Source organism: Ictidomys tridecemlineatus, chromosome 15 (assembly GCF_052094955.1).
Source record: "Ictidomys tridecemlineatus isolate mIctTri1 chromosome 15, mIctTri1.hap1, whole genome shotgun sequence".
In the NCBI taxonomy this organism is placed as follows: domain Eukaryota; kingdom Metazoa; phylum Chordata; class Mammalia; order Rodentia; family Sciuridae; genus Ictidomys; species Ictidomys tridecemlineatus.
The window spans coordinates 43,475,597-43,489,164 of NC_135491.1; the positions used below are offsets into that span (position 1 = coordinate 43,475,597).

The 13,568-nt window shown below is 48.9% G+C and overlaps 1 protein-coding gene across 1 annotated transcript; it reads left to right on the forward strand.

Moving 5' to 3' along the window:
- Positions 1 to 4,174: 4,174 nt before the first annotated feature.
- LOC101971276 (cocaine esterase) lies at positions 4,175 to 13,072 on the forward strand. The gene is made up of 12 exons (XM_078032443.1): positions 4,175 to 4,327; positions 6,722 to 6,926; positions 7,840 to 7,981; positions 8,700 to 8,833; positions 8,915 to 9,173; positions 9,601 to 9,699; positions 9,970 to 10,110; positions 10,220 to 10,300; positions 10,526 to 10,673; positions 11,056 to 11,193; positions 11,675 to 11,747; positions 12,173 to 13,072. The coding sequence occupies exons 1-12, from the start codon at positions 4,252 to 4,254 to the stop codon at positions 12,357 to 12,359; spliced, it is 1,683 nt and encodes a 560-aa protein (XP_077888569.1). The 5' UTR covers positions 4,175 to 4,251; the 3' UTR covers positions 12,360 to 13,072.
- Positions 13,073 to 13,568: the final 496 nt, after the last annotated feature.

The window sequence follows — 13,568 nt, forward strand, 5'->3', positions numbered from 1 at the left end:
GACAGTTCTGTGGCAAAAAGGAGGAATAGCAAGTAGAAAGGGCTCCCAGACCACCAGCAAGTCTGAAAACACCAAAGAAGGCACTAGATCCCCAAACTCCAAACTCAGCCTCCTAGACCCAGGGCAGGGTACTGGTCCCCAGGGCCTTGGGCAACCCCTCCCCTGGGGTGATGCTGCTTGCAGCCCACATGGCTACTCTCCTGGGCTGCATGCCATGGCCTATGGCTTTCCTAGGCTGGCTTTGCACACTGCCGGTGGCTCTACATTTCTGAGGTCTCAAGTGCAGTGGTCCCACTCTCATGGCCTCACTAGGCATTCTGGTGAAGAATCTTTGCAGTGACTCCACCCCAACAGCAGAAGAATTTTGCAGTGACTGAACTCCAACAGCAGGGCCTCCAGAACTTTCCTTTGAAACCCCAGGGGAAGCTGTTGTGACAGCAGAGCCCTTGAATTCTCTGCACCTGCAAAATAGCACCAAGTGGGCCACCAAGGTCTGTTGCTTGCTCCCTTTGGAGCAGCATCAGGAGTCATGCCTGGGCTTTCATGAACCATGGCTGGACAGACCAAGAGCATTTTGCTAGAAAACAAGGAGCAGAATCCTGAGACAATGCTTGGGCCCCTTCCATGATCTTCGGGCTCTTGATGGAAGGGCACCTGGAAGATTATGTGTAGGCCTCAGGCCTTCTCTCCCATGGTTTTGAAGCAGAGAGCCTGGCTCCTTCCCACCCATAGTACTCTCTTTCCCATCCCCTATATTCTCACCCAATCTCCCATTTTGCTCTTTCGGTGGGCAGACTGTGCATTCCCAGTGTTTTAGGGTATGCTTGCCTTTGTCAAGTACCATTGTAAATATCAATGAAAATGACCAAAAATAGCCACACAACTCCTTCTATTTTTTGCTTAGAAATGTTGTTCTCTGAATCCTCTAGGTCCTCAATCTTTTATTTGGCCTTCCATGATGTCTTTAGGCATGAATACAGTGTAGCCAAGTGTTTGTAGTGATTAAAGGGAGCCTTTCTTCGAATTTCCACAGATGGCTCCCACTTCCTCCTGAAGCCTCCTTAGGATGGCCTTTACTAAGCACATTGCTATCAGCATTCTGAACATGACCACTTAACCAATCCCTAGGAGGTTCTAGCTCCTTCCTAGTCTCTTTGTTGTCTAAACTTTCACCAGGATTACTGACAATTCTCTATTTACAGTAGTACAACACTTTCCTTTTTTTTTTTTATTCTTCAACTTTTTTTGTAGTTGTTGTACAGGGGATTTAAACCCAGGGCACTGAACCACTGAGCCATATCCCCACTCCTTTTAATTTTTATTTTATTTAAATATTTATTTATTTATTTATTTTCCTTATTTGTTACATATGGCAGCACAATGCATTACAATTCATATGACACATATAGAGCACGATATTTCATATCTTTGATTCTACACAAAGTAGAGTCACACATTGCTTTCCTATATCAGGAAATTTTATCCATTCTCAATGCCCCTGGCCACCTGGCCACCTGGCCTGCCCAAATGGGGTAGGTAATGTTAAGGGTAAGGGTAAGTCTGAGCTTAGCAGGATTCAGCGTGAATTCAGGATTCAGCTGGAAGGGCATGTGCACAGGAATCCCAAAGGGAACAACATTTCTAAGCAAAATGTAGAAGGAGTGGTGTGGTTATTTTTGGTTATTTTCAGTGAGATTTACAATGATACTTGACAAAGGCAAGCATACCCAAGGGCACTGTTGGCCTACTTGCTCTTTCCTCTTTTCTAGCTGCTCTTGTAGTTGTTTTTCTCTTGTTCTTCCTACCCCTGACTGGTGGACATAGAACAGCACTGCTCCTGTTGGTATAGGCAGAGGCCTCCTTTCTCTTTCCTTTTGGTGAAGACTGATGGGTGCATCCTTATAGCATTTATTCAGTTTTTGTGAACATGCCTCTATGTTTCAGTTCTGCAAAAGCACACTTTATTATACAAAGGGGTTTCCATGATATTTTGTAGATTTTTAATAGCTTTTTAAATGCTTTAGCGTGGTGTGTGTGTGTGTGTGTGTGTGTGTGTGTGTGTGTGTGTGTGAGTGTGTACAGTGCCAGGGACCATACCTACCTCCTTGGCCTGCTAGGCAAGCACTATACCACTGAGCTACATCCATTCACAGCCCAGTGTGGAACAACTTATATACAATTAAATTAATCTCTTGGGTGTACAATTTACTCACTCTGAGGTAATATTTAGATAGGCAAACACCACCACCACAAGTTTTACCAGTTTCTTTCACTTTCTAAACTTCCTCATGCCTCTTTGTAGTCCTTCCTTGCCCTGAATCCTGCTCTAAGGCAGTCACCTAATTGCTTAGGTTCCTCTACTTGCCTTGCCCCAAATATGATGCAAATGGACACTTTTAGGAATGGCTCTGTCACTTCACATCCTATTTTTGAAATCCAGGCAGATCTCAAATTCCTTTTCCTGGGGAGTGGCATTCCTTGTAGGCACACAACACTATGTACTCATTGACCAGTTGATATACATCTGAGTGACTTCCATTTTTTGACTAATTCTAATGAAGCTCTTAGGGATATTGTCAGAAATTATTTATATGGACCCATGGTGTCATTTCTGTTGAGGAAAGACCTGAGAGGACAATTGCTGAGTCACATGGCAAGTGTGTGTGGAACTTTTAAGGGAAATAACAAACTCTTCTCTAAAAGGACTCTGTCACTTTGCATCCCTAAGCAACTGAGGGTATCATTTGCTCCATATCCTCTTCAACACTTGGTCTGATGGTCTTAGATCAAATTGTATTTAAAGGACATGTTGGGGGATCTCATTGCAGATGTTTGTTTTGAATTTTAGACTCTGTTTTCATCTTCCGGTTTTTTTTTCTCTCTCTCTCTCTCATCTCTCTATATGTATAAGATTAATATATACAAACACATACACAGATATGCTGCTGAGACTCTTCTTCATTTTCCATTATTTCTATTATCTTGGTCTTTGTCAAAGCCAAGGCCTCTGTAAGATGGTGCCATAAATGGCAGAGCCCATGTGGGCCTTCACCCTAGCAGACTCCAGATTAGGAAGAAGCACTATGTTGTCCAGTTGACACAAAAGTGCTTATACTAGGACTTAACTGGGTGGAGGACCAAGCCCAGCTATGAATTAGATCAGGAGACTCTGGGCAGAGTAAGCATCTGGCCAGGCAGGGGCTGGGAGATGGCTGGGAGCAGAAAATACTGCAGAGGAACTGAATCCACAGCAGCCTTGCTGATTGGGTGGAGGTCAAGGAGAAGCAGTGCTCTCAGCATGCTGTCTCCTGACATCTGGATGAAGCTGATTGCTCCCCAAAGTGGCTGAGAAGGACACAACACTGGCCTATAAGAGCCTATGGGGGGTGGGGAGAATCTAGCCAAGGATGGTTTGCAGGGGAACCTCTAGGCTGCCTGAAGTTGAGCCCCACACGACTTCATCAGGGAAGTCAGGTTGAGCAGTCCTCCTAACCCACACTGGCTTCCATTCACCCCTGCAGGGCTCAGAATTATTTAGAATCTCTCAGAGGCACCTAATCTCTGGGAGTTCCCTGGACAGGCAGGCACTCATTTCACATCTTTCCAGTGGATAAGTGACTGTAGAAGGGACCTTGGTCATGTGTTGATGGGGTATCTACAAAAATGCCTTCAAATTAGGGCCAGAATAAGAAGAGAGAGGCCCTCAGATGTTCTCAGGTGACGGTGTATAGAAGATTAGGGACAATTGAAGGGCACCCAGTCAGCTTTGAAGGTCACAGTCACACCTCCCTGCCCCTGTGCAAGTAGTTCCCCTCACTCCAGCAAGGTCACCTGTATTTCTCCATCTCTGGAAATCTTCATTCTGCTCCCCCTCAGAGAAGCCCTCCAGGTTCCTCCAGTTACATCCAGCTCTCTGCTCCCTCCTCTCCTCCGCAACATCCTCATGGGTCTGTGACAGCAAGGACAGGGAATTAGTGACTCCAGATTGTGAGGAGAGGGTCCTGGATCTCAGAGGGTCTGCAGAGTGTTGGAAAGTGGCCAAGGGAAGAAGAGGCTTAGGGTCCTTCCCGCTGCACAATGGCCCCATGACCTCTGAGAGTTCAGAGTGACTCTCCTGCAGCACACATCTTGCAGGGCACCACCTATTTCCCCGCCTTCTTAGTGTCAGGTTCAAAGTCCCCCTGGGCAGAATGCTGCTCCGCATTTCCAGGTGAAGCCCAGAGAATACAGAAGCAGCCCTGGGAGTTGACCATGTCCCTGCATCGACTTCCTGCCTGGCTCATCCTCGTGGCCTATGGGCTCCTGATGCTCCTCATCCAGGGCCAGGGTGAGGCTGCCATGGGGAGGGTGGTAGAGACCAGGTTGGATCTGCCAAAGTGCACAGAGACAGAGCCTGAGCCTGGAGGGAAGGCACCAGGGCGGGGGAGTTGGTAGAGGAGACAGATGAAGGGGATGAGGGGCTGGAGGGTGAGCCAGAGAGGGTCAGAGCTGCCTGGGGACACCTCCATGGAGGAGTGAGCTAATGTGAGAGGATTCTGATGGGTTTGTGACCATTTAGGTGAGAGACAAAGATGAGTTGTGTGTAAGACCTGGACCCTATTTAAGACCTAGATGGGCCTGTGGAGGAGCCAGGACTGGGTGGGCAGAAGACTGTGGGAATGGAATCCAGGGAATGGGCAAGTCAGAAGCCTCCTGGCAAAGGAACAGGGACAGGGTCCTTTCCCTCCTGTGTGTGTCTGTGGCTGTAGCTACTACTCCCCCTTGGATAATAACAACAGCAATATAAGAGCTTGCTGGTTACATTTGGCTCTGAGTGTTTTGACCCCTTGGACAGAGTAGTGCTGGCACCTTCCGCAGGGTCCACAGGCAAGGTTACTGGCCTTGGGGGTTACAGAACTCCCTGGTACCACTTCTCAACGCTGATCTGAATGACTGCTGGGTTCCTTTCACTGGTCAACCTAAACTGGCATGGCTTGGATTGTTCTAGGACAAAGGCAATGTGCTCTGTACCTGCTAGAAGTCTCTAGGCCCTTATCAGAAGGTGTTGGCAGGAGAGTACCATGCCCAGGGAGTGTCAGCAGCTCTGGATCCCTCCCACCCCAAAGGCTCCTAGTGTGGGCATTGGACATAGACCCAAGTTTCCTAATCTAATCTGCACAGAGGAATCCATGCTCACCTGTCCCCCTTGGATCATCACTGACAGGCTTCCTTTCTTACCTGGCCTCTTACAGAGAACCAGAACTTTCTCAAGAGGGAGATTTTTCTAGTTTCACTGAAAGATTCTATTTTCAACAGTCTTTTTTTCTTTACCTCACATACAAAAATTAAAAAAAACTGAGTCATGAGAGGGTATAGAATTGAGTCCCACAGTCCTCTGCCCACCCAGTCCTGGCTCCTCCACAGGCCCATCTAGGTCTTGAATAGAGTCCAGGTCTTACACACTACTCATCTTTGTCTGTCACCTAAATGGTCACAAACCCATCATTTCTGGTGTGACCTTTTCCACATCTGGACATGAGGACACTTCACACTGCTACATATATACATGGGTGAGATTCCTGCTGCTTTCAGGCAGGGCTTGTCCTCAAGGAAGCAGCTATATAATGTCAGCAGAGTGTGAGCAGAAGTATTTCTCAGGCTTTGTCCTTTGTAGTAACTAATATCAGGCATTAGTGGCAGTGGCCACATGAGTTACATGGACCAGGATCCCTCTGGCAAGGCATTGAGTGGAGACAGCATGTTGGTAGGGACAGGAGTGTGCCTTTGGACTTGGAGGGATGCTGGCCAATTTCCTTCTCTGGTTCTGTGAGTGGATGCTGCCCTGGCCTATCCTGTACCAGGGAGCATCAAACATCAGATCCTAGCTCATCTCATGGGAGAGAGGAGGAAGTTTGAAGTTCTTAACTTTTTCTTATGGAAACCAGCTCAGATCTGCCAAACTCTAGAGTGAGAACTGGAGCCTGGGGGAGGGAAGGCTCTAGTGATGTGGGAGCTGTGGCGATGTCAATAATAGCAGGAGGACTGTGGACCTGACTGCCTAACTCTCTGCACCCTGAAGCATAGAGAGAGGACTGGGGCATCCTGAGGGCTGCACAGCACCCAAATGCGGACCTATTCTGGGACACCGAGAGGAGTTAAACCCCATATGCCCACCATCAACTTTTAACAAATATGACTTGGACAAACGAGATATATCTAGCTTGACTTTTCATTGCCTCCTTGCCCAGATCCCCAACCCCAGGAGTGACAAGAGTTTTATGGCCTGAACTCATAGCTCTCCTCCCACCCTTCCTATCTCCTTACATGAATGATGCTTCTTTATGTTATTTCTTGCCCCATTAAGTATGAGATCCTTAAGGATAGAAATCTTTAGTTCCATTCCCACAGTCCTCCCAGTGGGTGACATGACCTGGCACAGTTAGTGCAATGGACATTCTTTCCCCATCAGCCCAAAAGACATTCTGCTAGAAGTTGCTAGGGCTAAAGGATGGTGGCAAGTCACAGGGGCCTGGTGAGCCTGGAGGGATAGGCTGTGACCTTGTCGAGTGATAGTTGTGGTGGGGATAGGAATTACGGATGGGCAGAAAGATTCTGAAGTGAATGTTGACAGATCAGGTTCCCTCCATAAGGCGGAGCTGAGGAGGGCTAACCAGGCCAAGGTGCTGCAGGCCAGCAGCTGAGTGGGCAGACCTTAGCCTGAAGTGCATCTCTCTGCCCACAGGCCAGGACTCAGTCAGCCCTATTCGAACCACCCACACGGGGCAGGTGCGGGGCAGCCTTGTCCATGTGAAGGAAACCGAGGTGGGGGTCCACACCTTCCTGGGAATTCCCTTTGCCAAGCCACCTGTAGGACCACTGCGCTTTGCAGCTCCTGAGCCGCCTGAACCTTGGAGTGGTGTGAGGGATGGGACCTCCCACCCGGCCATGTAAGTTCTCCTGGGGTCTGGGAAACCTCAGGACTGGGTTGAGGGTGGGTACTCAGAGTCCTGGGCCAGGCTACTGTGGCTTCTTTATCTACACTGTACTATAAGGCCTGAGGCTGTAGACCAGTGCTAATGTGTTTTTAGCAACCTAATGGACCAGCTTTGAAACCCTGGCCCTAAATGAACAAATGTATAGAAATATATCCCTCTGCATTGGGGCTATTCCCACATTCATTTTTCTAATGCAAGAGTAAACCTGCCAGGCCCCTGCCTCAGTGCGTGGAACCCAACAGTCATTAGCTCCAGATGCTGAATACAAGAGCAGAAACACATGTCCCTGGATTTGGCTTACTCCAGGGGTTCTCTCCCACCAGGGGAGATGTGTCTGGAAGAGGGTCGGCGTGGCTCTCTGAACCTATAAAAGACCTTGACTCCAGCAGTCGATGCTGCAGATCCCTGAGGAGGGCAACAGTGGTGGCTCCTTGGGAACCCCACCCACAGGGCCAAGGGAAAGGGGCATGTGCTTACAGCTCGAGACTCAGTGGAGGGGTGAGGTTATCTGAGAGTCTCGAGTTGGGCTGTGGGATGCCCCATTACCCTTCTGTGAGAACTAACCTCCATACACTCAGGCACCAGCTGTGTGGGGACACCTATGCTGTTCCAGGCCTGAATGGGGACAGGGATAAGAAGTGAATGTCAACACATGCAGCCTGTGTTTCCCTGGGGGTCTGGGATCCATCCCTGCTTCCCTGAGCCTGTGGCCTGGAACTCAGTGGGGAATGAGTTGAAAGAAGGATCATGTGAGGCAAGGCATCAGTTAAGGCAAAGAGTGAGGTTGTCTGGGATCGAGTCAGGACCTAAGGTCTGAATTGACCACTGCTCAGCCCCTGAAATAATTGTATTCCATTGTCACCAGGTGTCTGCAAAATACAGATGCATTGAATCTAGAGGCTCTGAACCTAGGGAGTAAAATCTTGCCTCCCGTCCCCATGTCAGAGGACTGCCTGTACCTCAGCATCTACGCACCTGCACATGCCCGTGAGGGCTCTAACCTGCCTGTGAGTGTTAAGTCATGGTCGGTTGAAGGGTGGGAGAATATTTTTTGAGAACATTAGAAGTGGGCTTGGGACATGGTTCAAGGTAGAGAGCTAGCACAATGCTGTGAAGGCCTGGGATTGACCCCAAGAACTACATAACAATACCAATGACACTGGAAGACACAGGTCCAGCTGGCCACCACTGTGGTGTGAACTACCATGAAAAGTTTCTCACTATCAGCTCCAAGAAGGCCTCCTATGCAGGGAGGAAGCTGACCTAGGCATGGAGTCAAAGAGCCCTGGATGCTCTCAGAGGCCAAATGTACTGACCCACTGATCAACTTTACCAGCTTGTATCCAGGAGATTCATTCAGGTGCCCAAATTTGCAATTTTGCAGTCACTACGTTCCATGACCATGGATTAATTTGGGGGCCAGAGATTAGATGACACTTTAAATTAATGTTCAAGTGGGGTAATAACAGAATCATCACTTTTCTTTTCCTTTCAGAGTAGTTCTGAGAGAAATAGATCTGGGTTCTAATTGGTGATTCGACCCCAAAGTATGGGAGGCCTGATCTTCCAAATTGAAATTATTCTGTGATGAGTGCCATAGGTCATGAAGTCCTACTAGAGTTCTTGTGGGTAGCTACACAGCCAAAGTGGTGTTCAGACTAGGGGATCAGCCATGATGGGATTGGGCACGGTGGCCACCACATGGTATATCTCCTGATTTCCCAGGTGATGGTCTGGATCCATGGTGGTGGCTTGGTGATGGGCTCAGCTTCCATGCTTGATTGTTCTATTCTGGCAGCCATTGAAAATGTACTGGTGGTCACTATCCAGTACCGCCTGGGAGTTCTGGGCTTCTTCAGGTGAGCCTGGGACAGGGATGGTCAATGAGGGCTGAGTAGACACAGAACCAACCATTGATCATTATCCTTTCCATTTCTCAGCACTGGAGACCAGCATGCCACTGGCAACTGGGGCTTCCTGGACCAAGTGGCCGCCCTACGCTGGGTCCAGCAGAATATCGCTCACTTTGGAGGCAACCCTGATCAGGTTACCATTTTTGGCGGGTCTGCAGGTGGCACTAGTGTGTCCTCGCTTGTGGTGTCACCAATGTCCCAAGGACTCTTCCATGGTGCCATCATGCAGAGTGGGGTGGCCCTGCCGCCTGAATTCATCACCAGCTCATCTAAAGATGTCTCCACAGTGAGTATCCTTTACTTCTCAAGGCCAAATCTGCTGCCTCACCCTTCAACTTCAGAACCTCTGCCACAGTATCTATTCCATGAAAACAAGACTATGCAGGTGTCTCCAGAACTGGCCACCACCCCAGGGTTCCTGAGGAGCTCAAAGGTCAGAATCCACACACCTCTGCCTCAAGTGGTTGATTTTGATCTAGTGTCTGCAAAGGTACACCTTGGAGCCTCCTCCTCAGAAGACCCGTGTAAGCAGGTGTGATGGCTCCTCTGGCTGACACCTGAGCTTCAGGAAAGGTGGAAGGATTTCATACTTGCTGCAATACACAGATGGCTCCCTTTGAGAATTATGGGTAACCTGCACACAGCTGAGACCTTAGGCAGCAACCCTTTCCCTGTCTGTCGGATGATTCAGCCTTTTTTTGGTGCCTTTACAGATGGTGGCCAACCTGTCTGCCTGTGGGCAAGTAGAGTCAGAGGCCCTGGTGAGCTGCCTGAGGGGCAAGAGTGAACAGGAAATGCTGGCTATAACCAAGGTAGGGCTGAATGGACGTCAGTGAGGAGACAGGGGTCATGGTGTAAGGAAAGTACAGTGATTTCTACTGTGGAACAATGATGTCATTTTCAAAGCTTGGTCTTCTTGTATCCTCATAGTTCTGGATGGGAATTGAGATAAAAATATGCTAAACCAGGTGTAGAATCAATGTGAGAATCATGGGATGAGTAGGATGCGTTAGAGGTAACTCAGGTGTCATTAGAAAAGAGACTTTCCTTCCCATAATCATGGACTTTGAATGCCCCCTTAGCCCTTCAAGATCATTTCTGCTGTGGTGGATGGGGCCTTCCTACCCAGGCACCCCCAGGAGCTTCTGGCCTCTGCTGATTTTCAACCTGTTCCGAGCATCATTGGTGTCACCAATGATGAGTATGGCTGGTTCCTTCCTATGGTGAGTCTCCTCTTCAAACCCCCATGATAGTGTCATGTGGGAGTGGGTTTGGACTTTGTACCTCCTGGTCATCTCACCCCCAACTCTAGACTATCTTTTCACCACACAGTACTTGGGCCCCCCTGAAATCCAGAACGACATAGACAGAGAGACCATGCGAGCTGTTCTGCAGAGAATATCAACACAGAGGGTGAGACTCCTGGGGTCCTGGTCCAGGCAAGAGTGCAGCAAGACACTCTTCCTTTTCAGTAATGCACAGGAACAAAAGTTGATCTATGTAAATTTGTGAGTGGAGCCGCAATGACACCATTGCCGTATTCCCTTACACATCCCAAACACCAATCCCTACCCTCTAGCTCCTGACTCGCTGCCCCAGAGATTGCCTAACCTGACTCTCCCTGATCCCCTGGACTAGATGAAGTTGCCTGCCGAATGTGCTGACCTATTGATGGAGGAGTACATGGGAGACAACGAGAACCCCCAAACCCTCCGACTCCAGTTCCAGGAGATGATGACGGACTTCATGTTTGTGATGCCTGCACTCCAAGTAGCACATGATCAGAGTGAGTGTATCTGAACCTGAATGCTGGCTTCCTAGGAGACAGCTCAGAGCTGTGGGTCCCAGGTGAGGTCTGGTGTCAGATCCTGACACATGTCTTTATCCAGACCCTGGTCCCAGGCACTTGAAGGCCCTCATCCCAGTAAATCCTTATGGCTAGAGTGAGACATAGACATCACACACATTTTACAGAGGAAGGAAATAAGATAGTGGCATTCAAGGACTTGCCTGTCACCATACAGCCAGGAAGTCCAAGACATGACTTAACAAAGTCCTTCTAACTGCCTCTGATCCATTCTGGGCTTCCAAGCCACTGTGAAGATTCAAGCCAGCTTTGGACCTAGCAATCTTGTCCCCAAGAGTGACACATCCTGTCCACCCTCCAGGTTCCCATGCTCCTGTCTATTTCTATGAGTTCCAGCATCCGCCCAGCTTCATTAAAAACCTGAGGCCTCCACACGTGAAGGCTGACCATAGTGATGAGTGCATCTTTGTTTTTGGATCCTACATCAGTGGCATCAGATGTGAGTTCTCCTTGTTCCACAGGAGCATTCTCATGGGTACAGGGTGGCAGTCACTCTCATGGTACAATGAGGAACTGGGGTAAGGGAGAATATGGGATCCAGTGTCTACCATCTTAAAACTCAACAGATTATTCCAGGATTAGACCTTTCCCAGTCCAATCTATGCTCCTTTCTACCTGTTCTCACATCAAACATGGTATCTAGCATAGGAGAAGAGGGGGTTGGGTAAAAGCCAAATCATTTCTTAAATGACTTCACAGTGTCCAAATAAGGAAATTTCTATGCCATAGAGGAGCCCAGTGTTGATTCAGTTAAAGGCTGAGAGTAGTAAAGGCAGGTTAGGCAAGCAGAGAGCCTGGCCTCAGGACTGTTGTGATAGGGAAGGGACACAAGTCTGGGGCTGGGGTGGTGAGTGTGGCACAGGAGTGGACAGCTGGATGGGGTTGGCCAGGACCTGGACCCTTGCTTCTTCCTCCCACAGTTGAGCTCACTGAGGAGGAGGAGCTGCTGAAAAGGAGGATGATGAAATACTGGGGCAACTTTGCTCGAAATGGGTGAGAAAATCTGCCTGGGGGCACGGGCCCTCCACTGTTCCCCTTGTCTGAAGTGACCCTATTAGCTATTGTGTGTCTTCCTCCATCACATCTTAGCCCTCTACCCAACGGGAAGACCCACACTAAAAGAGGGTGCTTTTTGGGTGCAGGTCACTGTCTTTTCTCACAGTGGTCCAGAGGGTGAGCCATAGTGTTGGGAGCCAGCCTCACAGGAAAGGGCAACACAGGCTAGGTTGCTGTGCCCTGTGTGAAATGACACTATGAGAGGTCATTACTTTCCTACATTAGGACACCTCTCCCCATTCTCAACACCTCTGTGTGCGAGGCTTGCTACCCTGTCCATAATTGGGGTTGAAGGTCAGGTCTGAGTTCAACAGAGCTCAGATTGACCCTCACCCCTCCTGGCTGGGAGGGCATGTGCACAGGAACCCCAACGGAGAAGGTCTACCCCACTGGCCACTGTTCGACCAGGACCAGCAGTACCTGCAGCTGGACATCCAGCCTGCTGTGGGCCAGGCCCTGAAGGCACACAGGCTGCAGTTCTGGACCAAGACCCTGCCTCAGAAGATCCAGGAGATAATGGGAACTGAGGACAAGCACACAGAATTCTAGTTTCCTTGTCAGCAAGGGAGGGGTGTGCTAGGTGTGATAGGAACTTCCTGTGGTGCCCACACATGCCCATCCAAGAACCAGGGTTGACCCACTCATTCACATAGCTATTCGTTCATCCAGTCTGCCATGGGTCCTCTACTGTTAGACACACTCATTAATTCCCAATGTAAGCCCACCTTCCTCCTCATCCCACTGTGCCTGAGTCCCTCCCTCCCTTCCTCCCCTCTCCTTCCCTACAACCCCATCTATCCCTTTCTCCCAGGAGCCACACCCTCCCATACTCACAGTGAAGTTTTAGGAAGTGGTGCTGATACTTTTCTGAACCTCTTGCCCACCTCTCAGCATTTACCCCATGTTCCCATACCAGTGGGACCTCTGTAGAAAACCGGGACACCACAAGCCCCAGGGTTTTACTCCATCAGGCTGCTGGGACAACAACAGCAACAGCAACAACAACAACTCCAATAATAATGTAGCTTGGCACGGTGGCACATGCCCATAACCAAAGCCACTCAGGAGGCTGAGGGAAAAGAATTACATATGTAGCCCAGGTTGGCCACTTAGGGAGACAAGAACTCAAAGTAAAACAACAAGTCCTGGGAGAGTAGCTCAGTGGTAGAGTACTTGCCAAGCATGCACAAGGTCCTGGGTTTGATCACAGTGCTAAGAACAAAATATCAACAAATAAACAAATAAACTGGGTAGCTCATAAACAGTGTAAATGAGTTGTCTTCTGTGTTGGACGTGACAAGTCCAGGATAAAGATGTTAGCCAATTTGTTGTCTGGGGAGGTCTTGCTTTGGTTTCTAGATGGCACCTTCCCACCACGTCCTTACTTGGAAGAAGGGGTGAACAAGTTCTCTTGGGACTATTTGACAGTTCCTAAACCCTGTCCCCTCCCAATGATTCATCATTTCAGACTGGCTTTTTTTCTTTCTTTTTCAATCAAAGCCCAAGAAGTAGACTGATTTTATTAGTTATGCATTGGGTATGTGTTGTCGTTGTTGGGGATTGAGCTTAGTGCATTACAACTTAATGCACTAGAGCTTAGTGTGGGCCAGGCAAGCACTCTACTACCTGAGCTCTATCCCCAGCCCATGGAGACTGGCTTTCAATGTATAATTTGCAGCACAAAAACTTTCAGGCCAAACACTTAGAGTTCCCACATCTAACCCACCCAGGCTATAAACAAAACCAGAGTTCCATATC

What these genes read in the sequence shown, in the direction of transcription:
- LOC101971276 (XM_078032443.1), top strand. Translation starts at nt 4,252, where the DNA reads ATGTCCCTGCATCGACTTCCTGCCTGGCTCATCCTCGTGGCCTATGGG. An exon ending in CCAAGTAGCACATGATCAGA is followed by an intron (nt 10,674 to 11,055) that starts GTGAGTGTATCT and finishes TCCACCCTCCAG; the next exon opens with GTTCCCATGCTCCTGTCTAT. An exon ending in CTACATCAGTGGCATCAGAT is followed by an intron (nt 11,194 to 11,674) that starts GTGAGTTCTCCT and finishes TTCCTCCCACAG; the next exon opens with TTGAGCTCACTGAGGAGGAG.